This window comes from Artemia franciscana, unplaced genomic scaffold (genome assembly GCF_032884065.1).
Source record: "Artemia franciscana unplaced genomic scaffold, ASM3288406v1 PGA_scaffold_218, whole genome shotgun sequence".
Classification (NCBI taxonomy): domain Eukaryota; kingdom Metazoa; phylum Arthropoda; class Branchiopoda; order Anostraca; family Artemiidae; genus Artemia; species Artemia franciscana.
In genome coordinates this window covers 889,119-910,957 of record NW_027062647.1, presented here as the reverse complement: position 1 = coordinate 910,957, position 21,839 = coordinate 889,119, and the positions used below count along the sequence as shown (strand labels likewise).

General features: G+C 35.5%; 1 protein-coding gene across 3 annotated transcripts in view; it reads left to right on the top strand.

Annotated features, from left to right (window-relative positions):
- Positions 1 to 21,839, top strand: part of LOC136041412 (peptide-N(4)-(N-acetyl-beta-glucosaminyl)asparagine amidase-like) — a 44,525-nt gene that overhangs the window by 3,063 nt on the left and 19,623 nt on the right. For all 3 annotated transcript variants that reach the window (XM_065726066.1, XM_065726068.1, XM_065726067.1), the window contains exons 2-3: positions 1,988 to 2,331; positions 14,892 to 15,470. In XM_065726066.1, the coding sequence (XP_065582138.1) occupies positions 1,988 to 2,331; positions 14,892 to 15,470 (923 nt within the window). The remainder of the gene's footprint in view (positions 1 to 1,987; positions 2,332 to 14,891; positions 15,471 to 21,839) is intronic.

Sequence of the window (21,839 nt, the reverse complement as noted above, 5' to 3'; positions counted from 1 at the left end):
TATGCATATTATGAAGTAAGAATCATTCTTATTAACTCTTTTTTTGCCAAATAAGAGAATAATGTATCATCTTAAAGGTCCACAAAGAGCTTAAAATTGAATTTCTCAGTGAAGCAATCATCATATTTGGAAAAGGCATAAAAAAGGTATCAAGTGCTATATTCACATAATTCATAGCTCAATAGTGGAAAGATCATTATATTTACTCAAATGAGTGTATGGATTCATGATGAAATTCTTATGTATAGTATTGCATAGTGTATATAGTGTTGCATAGCACTAGAGTATATAAAGAAATTCACCCAAAAAAAATGGGGAATCTCTACTAGGGTAAAGGTATGGATGATTTGACAGTTTTTGTAAAAAAAAAAGAAACAACAACTTTTCTACTCCAGAAGGTTTGATTTAAATATTTTTGGTTTGAAAAGGGTATCAGTATGTAGAAAAGTTATCTACAAATCAAACTATTTGTTAGAATTGTGAAGTTTATCAGAAAAGGGTACAAAACTCTGATTTTCTTAAATTGGAGCATTTTGACCTACAATTCAACATGCCTTGAAATACTTGGGGAATACTTATGGGCAGATCCTTATGGATTCAACATACCTATTCTTTGTACTTCATTTCTTTGTCTCTCTTCAACTTTCTTATGCATAAAATACTATTCTGATAGTGGAGACAAAAAACTGAAAAAATTGCCTCAAGTGTAAGGACAAAATTGAATAATCGTATGGAGTGTAATTGTTTGACCTAGGTCTCTAAAATATAATGTGTGATATAAGTCTCCTTATAAAAGCTATCTTGAACGGCCCACTTTCTCTCATCTTTAATGGTCCAGCAAAGATTTCTGTGTTGTTCACAGTTAAATTGTTATCAACATTTGGCCATTTCAATGTTAATATACCAGTTTAATCCACTTATAAAGTTTTAGTTTAGACTAGTGTTTGTCTGGAAAGTCCAGAATTCTTGAAGTATGCATGTCCTACTTAAGATATTCAAAGTCTGTGACACAAAGGAGTTTAACATATTTCACTACTATTTTGGGTGGGATAGGAATTCACACTAACTAGGGAGGGGTTCAGAGAGAAAATTCTAAATGACGTGAAATTAAAATGACTTGAAAGACAGAGCTAAGGTTCTATTTTCAGATTTGGATTATTTCATGGTTCAGGAAGTCTTAGACAACTGGGGATATGTTTTTTTTTTAGTTTACCATTTGTTTCAGGGCTGAGTGAAAATCTAAATAGAATTTTAAAAAGTAATGGTTTAGAGGTGGTTAAATAAACAACAATAGTAAAGTAGTTTTCTGAATTCTGGAAAGAATCAAACTTCAGAAAAGTCTATCATATCCCACATACTTGCTGAAGCTTATGTGTAGGACATATTAACCAAAATTTAAAGATTAATCAAGAATGTATTATGTCACCCTAAAGCAAAAACCCAAACCTGAAAATTTCAGATTGGCCCTATCTGAACACATTTTTGAATTCCCAGACAATATTTTTTACATTTGAAAATGTCACTTTTATATCTAGTGATTGAACAGAGTTTTGAACTGAGGAGCAGATTAATTTGGCTTATATTTAATCAATTGTGATTTGCCACAATCAAATAAAGCAAATTTATATTTTTTTTACCTCTGTTTACTTGATAATGAACCTTGACACACAAATCAAGCAAATAAACCAGAAACTAGGAAACCCGATAGAATTGCATCTGTAGCTGCTTTGAAAAGATTAGAGCATTAAATAATATGTAATAAATTCCATGTTTTGTATGAATGTTGATGTTTCATTTGTATTATTTTAATTTATCTGTCAAAGACAGCCACTGTATACATGACCAAAATCCTGAGCTTTTTCAGTTGTTTTTCAAATAAAAGGATTTGTCTCTTTTGAGCTGTTATCTGTATGCAAAGACCTCTAATCCCCCTTCAGTTTTAGTTTCCTAATCCTAGATGGACTTATATTCATATTTTTAATTTAAGATTTTATGTAAAGATGGAACAACAACTAAGAGAACAGTTTTCACGTGTCCTTTTATATGAAGATAAAGAATTGCAACAGAAAGCTAGAAGCCTAATCCCAGTAGAGATCCTAGAAACATTGGTAGAGTCCCAAATAGAAGTTCTGGTGATAGATGAAAAAGTGAAAGAAACTGATGTGTGTAGGAAAGAAGTTTTGCTAAATTGCCTCTTGGTGTGGTTTAAAGAAGATTTTTTTTCGTGGTTTGATGTTCCTAAATGTTCTAATTGTGACTTGAACATGTATACTGTGGGCTTACTAACACCTTTACCAGAGGAATTTCTCTATGGAGCTATGAGAGTTGAAGGTAGTTTTATTTTACATAAATTATTTTGTTTGCATTTTCCTTTTTACATTTACAGTTATTTTTATTACACATATTCATTTTAGTTGTTTTATTTTTAGTGTTTTCATTTTCTTCCGTATTTTCCTTCTTTGTATTTTTGTAGTGAGTGGGATTTTTAATATTGGACAAGCCAATCAATTTATTTGTCAAATATGCATTACAGAGAGAAGACTCATCTATTCAAGCACATTCAAATAGCTATATATTTTATAGCTGTATTTTGTTATTGTGAACATTTTAATTTGGGTCAAGAAAAAATCAAAGGATTGAAAAGTTCTTGATTCTTAAGATATATATATATATATATATATATATATATATATATATATATATATATATATATATATATATATATATATATATATATATATATATATATATGTATCTGTAGTCCTCCGTGTTAAAAATTTCTTTACCTGTCTTAGAACATTGTATATGACAAGCAGGCCATTTTCTTAGTTGCAAAAATATATAGAGACAGGCTACGTCATTGTTTACTAAGTAGCCTTTAGTGTAGGCACTTAAAAGGACCAGTTTGTTTCATCACTTAGTGGTTGTATATTCCAAGATTACCTTGAATTTCTGACAAGGGTGCCCACAAAAGAGATTACAGGGAAAAAAAAACCCTCTAGTGGGCAACTTACTGATCTTGCTCTTATGGCAGGAATCAGGCATTTCCACCTTGCCCTGTATCAAGGATCTTCGAAACCTGTTTGGACCATGAAGTTGGGTTTCCTGTCAGCTGCTTTGCAAATGGGAGCCATTGAATTGTCCATCTGAGGCCAAACATTCTGAACCTTCCAATATGTTCGAGGTCTGATTTAACTAAGCCCCATCAGCTTCTCTGCTGTCCTCCTTGGTGTCTGTTTCATGAGCTAAGTGGCTCAGCTAGAAGGATTCAGCAAGGCAAGTACTCTGTAAGACATGGCCCAACCATTTCAGTGTGGTATCTCTGGATACCACAGATGCGTCGTTTATCCACGCTTGAAATGCGATCATTCAGATTTAACCTGAGAATGCTATACAGACAGGTATGCTCAAACACCTTCAATGCATTTTCATGTAGTCACTTCATTAACCAAGTTTGACATCTATACAGAAGGATTGTTCAAACCAAAGCCTGGTAGACTCGAACTTTAGTTCTTACACTGATTTCACGCCAGTTTTACAACAGTTTTCTAAGGGAAGAAAAGACCGTCTGTGGTTTCTGCAATTGCTGTTGAATATTGGCGTCAGCAGATCCATCAGTATAAAGCCAAGGTATGTGAAGCTGTCGACCTGATCCAACTGTACTTGGTTTCCATTTAACAAAATAGGATCAGTGTGATTTATTGCCACACATTTTGTCTTTTCTTTACTGACTTTCAAGTCAATGCAATCTGCCTAAGTAAGTACATCATCAAGTATAGTTTGAGCTTTCTCTGGGTCTAAGAGGATTCCAACATCATTAGTGAATTCAAGGTCTCCAAGTTAAAGGTTCTGTCCAATCTGAACTCCTGGATGAGAAGATATTGCATTTTCAAGCACTTTAATTAAACACAGTACTCATCCTTGTTTTACTCCAAACTCAACCAGAAATTCTTCAGTCTCTTCTCCATAAACTCAAGTGTATTTTTAAGCATCCAGTCAATACAGTAGTTAAACAGGGTTGGAGACAGGACTCAGCCTTGTTTTATTCCAAACTCAACTGGAAATTATTCAGTCTCTTCTCCATAAACTCAAACTTGGCTCCAGAATTCTTTTAGTATGCTTTAAGCAGTTCAACAAATTTCAAGGTATTCCATCATTTTCTAGAATTTCAGAAAATTTTGGAGAATGATCATGTCAAAGGCGGAAACAAAGTTCTAGAAATATCAGAATCAGGGACAAATTATTCCTTTCAAACTGCTGAATAATGAGGGCAGAGTGCAAATATATTTTCAGTTCAGCCTATACCAGGACAGAAAATAGCTTGATTTTCGCGAGTTCTTTTTCCCTTTCCCCCTTTAAGCGGTTAAAGAGGATAGTCCCAAAAATTTTTGCTGCAATGTCAATTAGACTTATTTCCTGGTAATTTTTGAACTCAGTTTTATCAGCTTTCTTTAAAAAAGGGCGAATAACTGATGTCTTCCAATCCTTTGGGAAATTTTGGTCCTCCAACTGTCCTGGTGGGCAACTGTAAATGCTTGCCAGTTTGCGTAAGACTTGTAAATTAAATCGCTGAGTTTTTACATGCTTCCTCTCCCCATGAGAAACAGTAAGTTTGCTAGGGTGCTAAAAAGTCCCCAACATTAATCAAAGTTGAAACTCCATTGGGCTCACAAATAAAGATTTGCTTTATTTAAACTCTTTTGTAGTATCTATGGTTTAAAGTTTTATCTGGAGACCTTTAGTGTCTCTGAGTAGGTTTTGTCTTTGTATTTTGTATTCAAATTCTATTTCTTTGAGTTTATGTTTGTTCAGAACATGAATTTTTGTTTGTCTTAGACAAGGTAGGGTGGAATATTGCAACTTGGACAAAGTAGACAGGCTATTGGTTGGTGCAGGAGCAGCTGCAACAGGCCACTCTCACAGTAACCAAAGTTTAAAAATTGTATGAGGGTCGAGCTTTACGCCTGAGGCTTGCTATGTGTCGATTCATATACTCCTGATCATATGACTTACTATAGCCTATTCTTTTGGCTGTACTATTAGTTTTTTGCTGATTAACTAAATGATTGGATGAGAAAACATATAAGATTGAACATATAAAACATATAAGATCATTCCAGAATCAGTTTAGAATGGATTTTGTTATATTCTGAGCAATTTTCTTATTTAGGATTAGTAACTCAGTTTCAAGCGGATTTTGTAATAATTTGTTTGATTTTCAATTTCACATTTTAGTGATGATTGTCTGTTCAGGGAAAATTCACAATTACAGCTGTTTTAGACATTTTAACAATAAAAATAACTTAGAATAATGAAAATAAATTGCAAAACATATGAAAAAATTGAAGCCTGAAACCACTGAGGTGATGTCCCATCAAAATAAAATGTAAACAATTAAAATTACCGCTGTTGTAGACCAAGAAACCAGAGGTTTACAGCCCTGATCTTGAAAAACATTTGATGTTCTGAACCAGACTGGGTGTTACAAATCTAATTAATTTATTTATATCCTTCTAAGACTGTATAACATATTTCCAGAAAGCTACCCATTATGACACAAAAGGTCCGACTAAAAAATTATAAAGATCCTCTAGAGACATTGGTGGCACATGGGGCTTCGAATTGACGCTTCAGTTGCTGGCCCTATTTTACAGTGACAGGTTGCAAAGCTTTGTGTAACATTGCTATAGCTGGAATCAAACCCTGCCTTGTAGGGCCAATCAGAACTAAACAACTTAACTACCACAGGATTAAAAGGACAAACTAGCAGATAAATTTAAGGTAAGCCAGAGATCTGGAGTTCTATGCAGAACAAGGTGATAGTAGGAAACAAGTGTTCAAACTTGCATATAGCTATAAAAAAAAAAAACAATTTCAATTTTTTCGCATGGATCTACTGGTGTTGAGTGCAGTCATTTTCCCGTCTTGGAGACTACTCTGCAAAGAAGAAGAGTCTATGAACGAGCACAATTCTAGTACAAAAGTATTTCTAATGGATTATTTAAGGCATATAAAATGTTCCTGTCCCTGGAGACCTGGTAAAACTGGCAACACCTTCCTTGAAAAGTTTAATTTTGTACCTGGATTAGCAAAATGTAACGACAGAAAAAAAGCAGGAAAGAGCAAAAACCTTTGCAGTTAAATGAGCATTTCAAAGAGGAGTTGTGCATGGGAACTTGTTCAAAAAGACTGACAATAGTGTATCTAGAAACGTCTCTTAAAGAAAAGGATGAAGCTTTTGTTTCCCAGGTAATGGCAGCTAACGAGTTGCTAAAGAAAGCTCAGAACTGACTATAGATTGGCAATCTTCTTAAGGGGCAAAATCCTTATGACCAGTGTTTCGTCAGTTCAGATGGTGCTTTTGGAAGATAAATTAGATAGGTGTAATAATGGATTTAATTTGCGAAGTGTTTATTTAAGTGCTAAATTTTTAATAAACGAATGCTATATTTTGAATTGCGCTCTTTTCGCATGATATCGAAAATCTGTATATAAGTGTAATTTCTAGGCAAATATGATGTCTTAAAACGCACATATTTGTGAAAATCGATTTCGGTTTCATTATTGAACTGTGGATCAGTGAACTTTTTTATTTTAGATTAACTGTTTAATCAGTAGAGAATGTACTATATTTTGTAATACTACAACCGTCCAAGTTGAATTTACAAGTGAAAATTTTTTTTGCCTTGAATATTATTATTGGAGAAATACATCAAGGTCATCTCACAATTAGGTTACACATCTAATAGAAGCTTCAGTTTGTTCTATAACTTATTACAATTTTTTATTTGATTCTGGTTAAATTTCATTACATCTGGGTTAAGTCTAATTTAAATTCGGTTAAATTTGATTTAAGTGCATTTAATTATTGTATTAAGTGTGTTATAACAGTCTAGTAGATAAAGGGCTCAGCTTGTCAATGGTTGGAACTACAGAGAAACAGCGAAATTGCTTGTAAAATGTCTTGCGACTAGCTACATCAGATAATGATTTTTTTTTTTTTGAATGAGGAAAAGTGTTTCTTCGTAAATTGAAGAAATTGAGTAATAATGCTATCGGTTTGAAAACATAGGCTTCTTTACAAGCGTGCATTGATGAAATTAAAGCTCCCTAATTATTTGATAATTGTAGGAAAGTTTGTCCTTTTTCTGTTTGTCCAACCTTGTGGTTCAAGCCATTCCGTCGCTAGATTTTCTCCCTGAAAAGCGGTGACCCTTTACGTATTTAGCCAAGGTAAATAGTCAACATCGTAAGTTGTTAAAAAGAAGGATACTTAGTCAAAATTCTGAAAAATTTATTAATTAGGGTTCTTTTGCCCTTGCAATTTAGTTGAGTAGGTTTTGAAGGCTTTATTATCAAACAGTTCGTGGTAACGAACTGTAATAAGGAGTGATCCGGCTCAATAGTAACCGAAACTCTAAAAAATGGAATTTTGATACCAATAGTTACATCAAAAGAATCGCATTTGTTGCTGATTTTAAATATACAAGTTTCATCAAGATCAGTTATACCCATCAAAAGTTACGAGCCTGAGAAAATTTGCCTCATTTTAGAAAATAGGAAGAAACACCCCCTAAAAGTCATACAATCTTAACGAAAATCACACCATCAGATTCAGCATATCAGAGAACCTTATTGTAGAAGTTTCAAGCTCCTATCTACAAAAAAGTGGAATTTCGCATTTTTTGCCTGAAGATAGATCACGGATGCTTATCACGGGTGTTTATTTGTTTGTTTTTTTGTTTGTTTTTTGTTTTTTTTTTGTTTGTTATTGAGTCGGTTTTGAAGGCTTTATTTTCTCTCCAAAGAGTTAGTATAGCTTGTCTATATAAGTAGCACTAATAAGAAGTCTGAGGTTCAGTTTTACTTGCGATTTGTTTTTTCTTTATTTTTGTGGCAGTGATATTTGCAATGAATTTTTGTTATCATTTATGATTTTTCGATGAAAAATCGCAATTTTGTTTTCATGACCATGAAAAGAAACACATTTCAAACTTTGCTTTGAGCTTCTTATAAGCACGTACCGATTTTCCAGAAAATTTTCAGGAAGACACATTTTTACCAGGAGGCCATTAATCAAGTGCTTCCACTTTTTGATTCTGATTCTTTCAGTTGTCATACTAATTTCCCCTGAAATTCCCTGTTTAAAGATTTGATTTCTCCTTATTTTCCTCCCCATAGGGCCTAAATAAAAGGTAATTTTGCCATATATATCCACATAATTTACATTAAAGGCACATCACCATATCAAATAGTTTCTTTAACTTTAGGTAATGATAACATATAAGATCTTTTACACTAACGGAAGTATATGCGAAACTTCATATAAGTTTGATCTCCAGATCTTCATCGCACGTAGCGTTTGCCCTCGTCTTGATACCAGCAACAGTTTTAGGTATCCCAACAGTAGATGGTTACGGGTTTGAACCCCCCCCCCCTGGGGGAAAGAGCTGTAAGTTATACTAGCAGCCCATCGTTAATATATAAAGCTTCTATTGAAGGCGTGGTATTCATCGCACGTAGCGTTTGCACTCGTCTTGATGCCAGCAACAGTTTTCGGGATCCCAACAGTAGATGGTTACGGGTTTGAACCCCCCTCCCTGGGGGAAAGAGCTGTAAGTTACACTAGCAGCCCATCGTTAATATATAAAGCTTCTATCGAAGGCGTGGTATTCATCGCACATAGCGTTTGCCCTCTTCTTGATGCCAGCAACAATTTTCGGTATTCTAACAGCACATGAAGTCTTATTCTGTTTTCAACTGGTAATCGATTCGAAGAAGTGAGACTAAAGTGTTATTCTTGAGATCAATGCGGATATCTTTTTTCATCAATCTGAGGAGTCTGAAGAAATGCTCAACTAAAGCGTCAGAAACGACGCTATAGCGCTGCCTGTACTAAAGGCCATATAGCCCCAATGTTTATTATTTATAATTATTTTCCCCAGAGGCACTTTATATGGAAGAGCTCGTCGTATAAACTTCAGAGGAGGCTCAATCGATTAGATTTGGAAGTTCTATGCCCTTTTTAAGAGTCAAAAGTGATCAGAGAGGAAACTAGCCCCTCCCCCACGCACTTTTTATCCAAATACATCAGATAAAAATTAAGAGATAGTCATTTTGTTGGAAATAGTTCAAACATCATATAACAAGAACTACAGTGTCACTAAAACCCCCCAGGGCCTGGAGGCAGGCATTGCAAGTTATACCCAGGGGCATTAACTAACGTAACGAACTTCTATATTTGCATAGTTTCATTACGTATATGAGGGGGTTCGCCCCCTCGTCAATACCTTGCTCTTTACACTAAAGCTTGAATTTCATCCTAATTCTTTAAAAATGACCCTTGAATCACAAAGGCTGTAGAATAAATAGTTAAAATTACTAAAAATACTTTAGCGTAAAGAGCAAGGTATTACGGAGGAGACGAACCCCCTTATATGCATAATATTTTATGTTCGTTTTAAGTTTTAATGCTGCTCCTTACTTCCAGTTGAAAAAAAAACCAATTTTTCAATTTTTTTCTCATTGTTTTCTTTTTAATAATGCTAGAAAATCCTGCACCCGCTTCATGTAAATTTTCTTCCCTTATGATAAATTCCTCCATTGAAAGATCCTCCCACGTAACTCCCTCCTCCGACCCACCCTAACGCGAAAAAGTCCCCCTGAAAACGGCTGTACGCTTCGCAATAACCATTACTATATGTAAACAATGATCAAAGTATGTAACTTGCAGCCCCTCCCCCGGGGACTGTGGGGGATGAAGTCGTCCCCAAAGATATAGTTATTAGGTTTTTCTACTATGCTGAACGGAATGACAATCTCAAAATTTTGATCCAGCAACTTTGGGAAAAAAATGATCGTGGGAGGGGACCTAGGTGCCCTCCGATTTTCTGGTCACTTAAAAAGGGCACTAGAACTTCTAATTTCCGTTAGAATGAGCTCTGTTGCGACATTTTAGGACCACTGGGTCGATACGGTGACCCCTGGAAAAAAAAAAAAAAACATAGAAACACGCATCCGTGATCTGTCTTCTGGCAAAAAATACGAAATTCCACATTTTTGTAGATAGGAGCTTGAAACTTCTACAGTAGGTTTATCGGATACGTTCAATCTGATGGTGTGATTTTTGTTAAGATTTTATGACTTTTAGCGGGTGTTTCCCCCTATTTTCTAAAATAAAGCCAATTTTCTCAGGCTCGTAATCTTTGACGGGATGGAAGACTAAACTTGATGGAACATATATATTTAAAATCAGCATTAAAATTTGATTCTTTTGATGTTACTATTGATTTCAAATATCCGTTTTTTAGAGTTTCGGTTACTATTGAGCCGGATCACTCCTTACTACAGTTCGTTACCACGAACTGTTTGATTGATTGCAGCTATACTCACATTTGTCGGGTTTAAAGGCAGATACTGAATGGTAAGGATTCATTAGAGTAAAGGAACCGACACTAGGAAAATAGTCCAGTCCCAAGAAAATTAGATGTAACATCATCCACTTACTGACAGTTGCCCTTAGGCAGTGAAGAAGCTGGAGCTCGGATTGAAAAACTGTATTGAATCTTTGGGGGGGGGGGGGCAAGAGAGTAGTTCATTAAGTCATGGTATGGCTTTTTTTCTTGCTGTGAAATTGCTTTGTAATATCGACAAAATAAGGGTATTTGTTGCAGTTTGCTCATCAAGTGTGGTTTCCATGAAATTAAACAGCTTGTGGTTATAACCTATAAGTAAGAAGCAATGTGGCTCAGTAGTTACCGACAAGAAACAGATCTAAGAAACAGATTCTTGATAACAATAGACAACAGAAGAATCAAATTTTTATGCATATTCAAAATATATAAAATTCATCAAGTTTAATGTTATCCAGCAAAAGTTACGAGCCTGAGAAAATTTGTCCGTTTTTGGGAAAAGGAGGAAACACCCCCAAACATCAAGTGATTCTAATGAAAATCCCACCAACAGATTCAGCATATCAGAGAATACCACTATAGAGGTTTTAGGCTTCTATGTACAAAAATGTGGAATTTTGTTTTTTTTCAGAAGAAAGTTTATGGGTGCGAGTTTTTTTTTTCGTTTTTACAGGGGTGATCGTATTGAACCAGTGATCCTATAAAATAAGGAGAGGGCCCATTTGATCGGAAATATAAAGTTCTAGTTGCCTTTTTAAGTTAACAAAAATACTGGAGGGCTGCTAACCTCCGCCCCACGCCCCTTTTTCCTAAGCTTCGACTAAAATTTTGAGACAACCATTTTGTTCAGCATAGTCGAAAGATTTAATAACTATTTCTTTCAGTATGATCCCCCCCTCACTGCCCCGGAGGAAAGGGCTGCAAGCTTGAACTTTGGAGGAAATGAACTTGAACCCGGAGGAAATGAACTTTGCCCATTGTTTACATATAGTATTGGTTATAGTGAACTATACATATGTTTTTCGTTTTGGGGACTTTCTCTGGGGGAGGGGTAATTACTACGATGAGAATTTTCTGTTTGGAGGGAAATTTCCTAAGGTAAGCTTTTGGTAAAATTTACAGGGTGGAAATCAACCAGAATAAATATACAAATTTTCCCCAAAAAAGTTATCCATGTGGAAATATCACCAGGAATAATTCTCATCGTAAGTTTTACGCGGGAAAAACTTTCTATTGAATAGGGGGGTCTGGGAAAAAATTTTCACATAATGAGGATTCTCGGTATAAATTGAAAAACGGTCAGAAATTAAATAAAAAAAAAACATTTTTTATGACATTTTTTTTTTGAAGGAGAGTTTGCTAAGGAGATTTTTTCAGGTGGAATCTTGGTTAATGAACTTTCTGGGGGAATTCGCGGCGATGATGGAATTTCACGGTGGAGTATTTTACGTGGGGAAGCTTTCCACGGAGGAATTTACATAGAGGAGAGCAGGGTTTTGGCATTATTCGAAAAACGATCAGAAATTAAATTAAAAAGACAATTGTTTTCAACTGAAAACAAGGAGTAATATTATAACTTAAAAAGTATAGAAATCATTCCGTATATGAGGGGGGCTTCCTCCTCATCAATACCACGCTCTTTACGCTAAAGTTACACCTTTTGTCTTAAAGAAATCTAAAGAAGTCTTAAAGAACCTTTTGTCTTACACCTTTAATCTTAAAGAATGAATCGTGAAATGCAGGGACTGTTTAATTAGAACAACTACCTGTCAAAAATTAAAGCGTGAAGAGCGGGTATTGAGGAGAAGGCAGCTGCTCATAAACAGAATAATTTCTGTTCGTTTTAAGTTGTAATGTTGCTCCTTACTTTCAGCTGAAAAAACTTGTCTTTTTTAAAATTTAATACTGAAAATGATCAAGCCATTGTTCGATAGTTCTTATTACGCAGGCTTGAACGGGTAACTAACGTGTCTGTCCTGCTGCTAAAATTCGTTGCGCTCTGCATCGAACTCCTGAATTTCACCTTATTTGTCTCGCGTGGAAACGCCTCTTGAAAAGTGGGCATAAATATATCACACCTAGTCTTCTAAAGTCTTGGGAAGTGACAAGCATCCAAAGTATGATCATATAAAAGTAAGATGGAATGAGCATTTCATTTTCAAGATTTGTGGCACCATGGTTTTCCTAATTGAAACAGATATCTTGGCCTCAAACACGACATTAGTTTTATCTGACAAAAATCCAAAAATATTTTGACTGAGTTTTTTTCATCTACTTTTTTGATGGTGTTAATTGGAACCTCAGCCAATCAATCACTACACTTAACTATGCCTAATACTTCGACACGAAGTGTTAGATCTTTCTCACTTTTAAATGGAAAAAAAAAACAAGTTTTCACAACCAAAAATAAGGAGTAACTTCAACACTTGAAATATATATTATTTTGTATATGAGGGAGGATGCCCCGCCCATAATGCCTAGACCCTCCCGCTTCTTTTTTTGTAATTTAACAACCTCCTTATTCAAGTTCAATGGCCGTTGTGTTTCAGGAGTCGTTCTTAGGACTTATTTACATAAAAAAAACTAGTTTTTTTAACTGAAAGTAAGGAGCGACATTAAAACTTAAAACGAACAGAAATTACTCCGTATATGAAATGGGTTGTCCCCTCCGCAATTCCTTGCTCTTTACGCTAAAGCTTTTAATTGTTTTAAAAAGCAGAATTGTGGCGAAGAGTCAAACTTTAGCGTAAAGAGCGAGGAATTGCGGAGGGGACAACCCATTTCATATACGGAGTAATTTCTGTTCGTTTTAAGTTTTAATGTTGCTCCTTACTTTCAGTTAAAAAAACTAGTTTTTTTATGTAATTTCTGAACGTTTTTGAATTAATGCATGTTTGATTTTGGCTCTCCACACATAAATTATTAAAATGAAATTTGCATATTAATTCCTTTTTTGGCCAAATGGCTTTCTCTTAGTTTTGATCAGACGATTTTGAGAAATAAGGGATGGGGAAGGAGCCCTAGTTGCCATGCAATTTTTCGGTTACATAAAAAAGCAACTATAAATTCTAATTTATAACGATTTTTTTTTAGTAAAAAATATACGTAGCTTAAGAAGTAACTTACGTAACAAACTTTTATATTCTTTAATTTTTATTATGTATATGAGGGGATTTGTACCCTCGTTAAAACCTCGTTCTTTACACTAAATCGTAAGTTTTGTCCCAATTCTTTAAGAATGACCCCTGAATCAGAAAGGCCATAGAGTAAGTAGTTGAAATTACTAAAAATACTATAGCATAAAGAGTGAGGTATTTATCCCCTCCTAAATACCTCACTCTTTATGCTAAAGTATTTTTAGAACCCCTCATATGCTTAATAATCTCTGTTCGTTTTAAGTTTCAATGCTACTCTTTACTTTCAATTGAAAAAAAAAATTTCCATGTTTATTTTTTCATTGTTTTTTTTTATAGTAATTTTAGAAAATCCTGCGCCCTTTTCATTGAATTTCTGTTCCCCCATGACATATTTCTCTAAAGAAATATCCTCCCAAATAGCCCCCTCCCCTCAACCCCCCCCCCTCAAACCAAAACAAAATCCCCTGAAAACGACTGTACACTTCCCAATAACCATTATTATATGTAAAGACTGGTCGAAGTTTGTAACTTGCAGCCCCTCCCCCAGGAACTGTGGGGGAGTAAGTCATTCACAAAGACATAGTTATTATGGTTTTTGACTATGCGGAACAAAAAGGCTATCTCAAAATTTTGATCTGTTGACCTTAGAGAAAAAATGAGCGTGGGAGGGGGCCTAGGTGCCCTCCAATTTTTTTGGTCACTTAAAAAGGGCAATAGAACTTTTCATTTCCGTTAGAATGAGCCCTCTTGCGACATTCTAGGACCACTTGGTCGATACGATGACCCCTGGAAAAAAAAAATAAAAAAATAACAACAAATAAACACACACCCGTGATTTGTCTTCTGGCAAAAAATACGAAAATCCACATTTTTGTAGATCGGAGCTTGAAAATTTTGCTATAGGGTTCTCTGATACGCCGAATGCGATAGTGTGATTTTTTCAGGCTCGTAACTTTTGATGACAAAGACTAAATTTGATTAAACTTATATATTTAAAATCAGCATGAAAATCTGATTCTTTTGATGTATATTTTAGCATCAAATTTCCGGTTTTTAGAGTTTCGTTTACTATTGAGCCGGATCGCTCCTTACTACAGTTCGTTACCACGAACTGTTTTAAAATGACGCTCGTGCTGTTGAAACACTTTTGATTTTATTGTTTTGTTGCGGTGTGTAAAATAAACTGTCACACTGGGCTAAATACAAACCTTTTGTAGCAAATAGATTTTACCTTCTGGCCTTTACTCCTGTGTGTTGTAAATTCTGTTCCTTTGAAATTAAATGATTTACCATACGGTATTTCATAAACTACAATTTTTTTTTTAGCTTAGTTTTATTCCAGGCTATTCGTGTAGATGTGGAGCTCAGTTTCGATTCCCACGCTATAACCATCCAGAAAAATTATTAGAAACCCGAACTGGACGATGTGGAGAATGGGCCAACTGTTTTACTTTAATGTGTAGAGCTCTCGGATATGAAACCCGCTATGTATACGACTTTACAGATCATGTGTGGACAGAAGTGTATTCTGAAAAAGAACAAAGATGGCTTCACTGCGATCCTTGTGAAGGTGTTATTGATACACCTTTGATGTATGAAATTGGATGGGGAAAAAGTCTGAATTATATTTTTGCTTTTTCGAAAGACGAAGTGCAAGATGTTACTTGGCGCTATTCCAGCAACCATGGTTTGCTCAGATCAAGAAGAACACGGATTAGTGAAGCCTCACTAATTAAATGCTTATTAAACATTACTCATGAAAGACTTAACACTTATGAGTGGGAAAAAAAGAGTTTAGTTTTAGATAGAAGAGTAAGAGAACTCGTTGAAATATGTTTGAAAAGAAGCCTGGGGATGACGAGAAACAAGGAAGAACCAGTGGCTCGTTGGCGTGGAGAATGGCCCGCGGTGAAACTGGCAAGTATAATTACTGTTTGTTTATGGTTAATGTTTCTTTAATAAAATTCTTTTTTTTGGGGGGGGGGGGGCAAGATAAAATTTCACATGAATTGAGGAAAAAAAATCAGCCAGGTTATTTCCATAAATACTATAGAATTAGAATGTGGCCCATACTCAGCGGGAACTTCCGGCTCGTGTTTCATCCCTCATTTCAGGTTTGATCGAATTCCTGTCTTTTATGTTTGTTTTGTTTTTTTTTTTAATTCGAATTCTTAATCCTGTGGTTTTGCAGTGGATAATACTCTGCCTGGCAGTATGTAGCCCAGGGATCGATCTCCGCCGGAGCAAGGCTGGGTCACAGACTTGCCACCTGTTCCTGTAAAAATGACCTATCGGTGTAAAGTCATTTCGACGTCTTGCGGACCATCAATTGCTCTGAAGGATCCTCATCATTTAATGTTGTTCTTTTATGACCGTTTTTCAATTTTTGTTCAATTGTGCTTTAAATTTGGTCTGAATTATAAATGCAACAACATTATATTTTATCTGTAGAAATACAAAGGCAGCAACGTTCGTTGATTAAATGATTAAATACAATTAAGCTTACTGAGGCTTTACCTGCAAAACTCATCTCACACGTTTGTCGACATGTGTAATTGTTGAATATATAATAACGGTGACTACAGTATTTATGAAGCATTAAACCATATAAAAAACCGAAGATGACACAATTTGCTCTGTTTAGCAATTCTGGATCAAGGGAATGATCCCCGTTGCATCACGGTTGGGTCACAGACTTGCTACTTGTCCCTGTGGAAATGACCCACCAGTGGAATTTCAAAAACAAAATAACACGGAAAAAAGGATTTTTTTTTTTAGTTTTAAAATTCAGTTCAGAATCGCTAGTTATTATGTAAGCTGCAAAAATGTTTACGGTGCCTGAGCAATAATTTTAATGTTTCCATTCAAATGATTAAAATAACTGCAAATTTACAATTATTCTAAATGATTATTCTCTATTTTGACAAAAAACTTTAAAAAAGAAAACCAAAAGTTTCAAGCTTAGTGCTTATCGTTGTTGGGAATCGGACTAGCTTCAATAAACAAATATTTTTAGAAAAAACTTTAGCATGAAATGACATTAAATTGCGTAAAGAGCAAAAAACTTGTGGTTGCAAAAATATTCGTAATTTTTTTAACATGGGATTGCAACAATTCAAAATCTTAAAAAAGAAGACCAAAAGTTTGAAGCTTTGTTTGTAGATATCTTGTAGATATTTGTAGATATAGATAAAAGTTTGTAGATATCGTTGTCAGAAATCGGACTTGCTTTAATAATCAAATATCTTTGGAAAGACTCTAGTATGAAAAGACAAATGGCCCGGCGGCTGGCAAGTGCAAAAAAATTTGTCTATTTTTTAACAAGGGACTTCAACAACTCAAAAACTTTAAGAAAGGAAAAAAAAAGTTTGAAGCTTAATCGGACTTGCTTTATCAATCAGATATCTTTGAGAAGACCACGATATGAAAAGACAGTAAATTGTTTGCGGTTAGAAGAACAACGACAATGAGAATTCATATATAAAATCCTGCCGCGTGCCAAGTGCCAGGGCCCGGTGGCTGGTAATTGCAAAAATATGTGTATATATTTTAACAAGGGATTACAACAATTCATAAACCTTAAAAAAAAGAAGCAAAAGTTTGAAGCTTAATCAGACTTGCTTTAATTACCAAATATCTTTGAATTAACCACAATATGAAAAGACATCAAATTGTTTCAAATTGTCTATGGTTAAAAAAAAGTGACAATGAAAATCCATATAGGTAGAAGTCTGCCACGTGCCGATTACCGGGGCCCCGAAGCGCCGCCGGGCTCCAGGTTCAATATACATATATTTATATATTATATGTTGAGTTTTCGCCTATTTTTCTATCTTGTTATTTCTAAAAAATATCTATAGGCCTTCAAGTTTTTTACTTACGCTAGGCAGTAATCTATATATTAAAATAGTAAAAAAGTATAATATCCCACAGCTTTGAATTTTTCATGGTTAAATTATCACTTGCAAATTTCACTTTCGATTTTTAGAGGATATTTGCTGTATTTAAGGTAATGATAATCTATTGGAGCATATCCAACAATAACAAGAGCTAAGAGCTCATATGGCACTTGTGACGAAGCGAGAAGAGCTAAGAGCCAAGAGATCATATGGTATGAGCTCTAACAAAATTCTATGAATCAATAGATTGATTTAAAAAGGAAAATAAGAGGCTTAATGCCGGTAAAGATTTAAAATAAGAGCTCTGAGTCACAAAGTCCTTCTAAATATCAAAATTCATTAAGATCCGATCACCCACTCGTAAGTTATAAATACCTAATTTTTTCTAATTTTTCCTCTCCCTTTTGCCCCCCAGATGGTCGAATCTGGGAAAACGACTTTATCAAGTCAAATTGTGCAGCTCCCTGACACGCCTACCAATTTTCATCGCCCTAGCACGTCCAGAAGCACCGAACTCGCCAAATCACTGAACCCCTCCCCCCAACTCCCCAAAGAGAGCGAATCCAGTACGATTCTGTCAATCACGTATCAATGACATTTGTTTATTCTATCCACCAAGCTTCATCCCGATTCCTACACTCCAAGTGTTTTTCCAAGATTTCCCCCTCCAAATCCCCACAATGTCAAAAGATCTGGTCGGGATTTGAAATAAGAGCTCTGAGACATGAATTCCTTCTAAAAATCAAATTTCATTACGATCCGATCATCTATTCGTAAGATATAAATACTCCAATTTTCATGTTTTCCAAGAATTCCAGTTTCCCCCTCCAACTCCCCCGAATGTCACAGGATCTGGTCGGAATTTGAAATTAGAACTTACAGCACAAGATCCTTCTAAATATCAAATTTCATTAAGATCTGGTCACCCTTTCGTAAGTTACAAATACCTCAATTTTCAAAATTACCCCCCCCCCCCCACCCAATTCCACCAAAGAGAGCAGATCCGGTCCAGTTATGCCAGTCACTTATCTTAGACAGGTTTTTATTCTTCCCATCCAGTTTCATCCTGATCTCACCGCTTTAAGTATTTTCTAAGATTTCCGGTCCCCCAACTGCCCCCCCCCCCCAATTACGCTTGATCCGGTTGAGATTTAACATAAGATATCGGAGTTACGAGGTCCTTCTAAATATGAGGTTTCATGAAGATCCGATCACTCCTTCGTAAGTTAAAAATACGTCATTTTTCTTATTTTTCAGAATTACCCCCCCCCCCTCCGCAATTGAGCGGATCCGTTCCAATTATGTAAATCACGTATGCAAGACTTCTGCTTATTTTTCCAACCAAGTTTCATCCCAATCCCTCCAATCTAAGCGTTTCCCATCATTTTAGGTCTCCCCACCCCAAACTTCCCCCAATGTCACCAGATCCGGTCAGGATTTAAAATAAGAGCTTTAGACACGATATCCTTCTAAAAATCAAATTTCATGGAGATCCAATCACCCGTTCGTAAGTTAAAAATACCTCATTTTTTCTAATTTTTCAGAATTAACCCCCCCCCCCCCCCAACTACCCCAAAGAGAGCGGATCCGTTCTGGTTATGTCAATCATGTATCTAGGACTCGTGTTTTTTTTCCACCAAGTTTCATCCCGATCCCTCCACTCTAAGTGTTTTCCGATTTTTAGGTTTCTCCCTCCCATCTCCCCCCCCCCCCCCAATGTCACCAGATCCGGTCGAGTTTAAAATAAGAGCTCTGAGCCACGATATCCTTCTAAATATCAAATTTCATTGAGATCCGATCACCCGTTCGTAAGTTAAAAATACCTCATTTTTTCATTTTTTCAGAAATACCCCCCCCCCAACTACCCAAAAGAGAGCGGATCCGTTCCGTTTATGTCAATCATCTATCTAGGACTTGTGTATATTTTTCCCACCATGTTTCATCCCGATCCCTCCACTCTAAGTGTTTTCCAAGTTTTAGTTTCCCCCTCCCAACTCCCCGCCCCCATCACCAGATTCGGTCGGGATTTAAAATAAGAGCTCTAAGACACGATATCCTTCTAAAAATCAAATTTCATTGAGATCCGATCACCCGTTCATAAGTTGAAAATACCTCATTTTTCTAATTTTTAAGAATTACTCCCCCCCCCCCAACTACCCCAAAGAGAGCAAATCAGTTCCGATTATTTCAATCATGTATCTGGGACTTGCGCTTATTTTTCCCATCAAGTTTCATCCCGATCCCTCTACTCTAAGTGTTTTCCAAGATTTTAGGTTTCCCCCCTCCAACTCCCCCCAATGTCATCAGACCCAGTCGGGATTTAAAATAAGAGCTCTGAGACACAATATCATTCCAAACATCAAATTTCATTAAGATCCAATCACCCGCTCATAAGTTAAAAATACGTCATTTTTTCTAGTTTTTCCGAATTAACCGGCCCCCTCTCCCCCCCCCCCAGATGGTCAAATCGGGAAAAAGATTATTTCTAATTTAATCTGGTCCGGTCCCTGATATGCTTGCCAAATTTCATCGTCCTAGCTTACGTGGAAGTGCCTAAAGTAGCAAAACCGGGACTTTAGGTTTTCCCCCTCCAACTCCCCCAATGTCATCAGATCCGGTCGGGATTTAAAATAAGAGCTCTGAGACACAATATCATTCCAATCATCAAATGTCATTAAGATCCAATAACCCGCTGATAAGTTAAAAATACTTCATTTTTTCTATTTTTTGCGAATTAACCGGGCCCCCCACTCCCCCCCAGATGATCAAATCGGAAAAACGACTATTTCTAATTTAATCTGGTCCGGTCCCTGATACGCTTGCCAAATTTCATCGTCCTAGCTTACCTGGAAGTGCCTAAAGTAGCAAAACCGGGACCGACAGACCGACAGACAAACCGACAGAATTGGCGACTGCTATATGTCACTTGGTTAATACCAAGTGCCATAAAAACAGAATTATATCTTCATTCTTATCTGTTTCACTAAATTCTTATTTAATACGTGCCCTTGATTTAATGCCGGTACAATTTTTTTGTGATTAAATTCTAGTGTCTTTTGTATTCTTCCTTCAATATACCAGACGGACTTCCTTTTCTTTTCTTTTTACTACGACAGCGGACAATTCTTCTAGCAAACTTTAATCAACTAATCAATAGGCAATGTAAAAGCGCTTTGACATGAACTATAGTAATAATTTTATAGAAGAATTTTTTTCTCTTTTAGTTTCTTTAGAAGAGGAATACTCTAGCATAATTTCCACATAGTTGATACATAATAGATTCTGTCTTATTATCATATAATCTAGTTTTTTTTTCAAATTGAACCTTTTATGTGCCGCCTATTTCCGGTGTGCTTTTAAAGTACTACATTTGGCAATAGTGCCCTCAGAAGTTTGGTATTAGTCATGAGGAGGTGTTGAAATTCTTATGCTGATATTAATCTGTCAAGACGGCAGTTGGCATATGCGCCTACACTTAACAAATTTCAAAGTAGCAAATTGGCAATTTTTGTTTTTATTTATTTCTTTTTGGTTCAACAATCTGAGAGCGACCACTATAATTGGCAAATTCTTAAGTTTTAAAATAGGTTTTGGAAACTTTTCTTTATGCAGGTCCCCTGGAACGGGGTCATAGTCTGCTCTTACGTGGCACTCAATCAATTTTACGGTAGCCTACCGCACTGGCTGTTAGTTTCTTATTGTCATGTTTACCTTTAAACAAATTAGGTAAATATTTTTGGGTAGAGGATCTAATTTACTTTAAACTTGACTATTAAAGTATCTTAAATTTCTTTTTTTATGACCCTCTGTTGCGGAAGTTCTGGGTAGGGTCAACACCCCTTAACCTACGCTTTTTGATGGGTGCTTTCTGATCTTATGATCTGCCATACTTTCTTTATGTAGACCATCATTTTTTTTCTTTTTAAATTTCATGAATGATCAGATAAAACGTGATGTAGGGTAGCAAAATAAAATCAAACCTGATCTGAGAGATTTGAGTCTCCTCTTGACGGCAATGCCAGTTGAGACTTCTTTCAATATGACTAATTTCCTTTCTTCTTGGCACTTAACCATTAGCTACAGCTACTTTCAATGCAGCAATTATTATTTCATCTCAGCTTCAAACTAAAAAGAGCAAATAATCTTTCTTTTATAGCAGTTTTTTTTTTTTTTTTTTTTTTTTAATCACTCATCAAGTGCCTAGATCATTAGTAAAACACTCAGTCAAATAGAGTCCACATACAAATCAATCCCTATTACATCACTGTCAATACAGCATTTACAATATTATCAAAATCAGATAAAATCTTTTTCTCTACCACTTTCACAAATAAACTTAATAAACAAGTCTATCATCCTATACTTCAAAGATTCATCATCAATCAAAATTC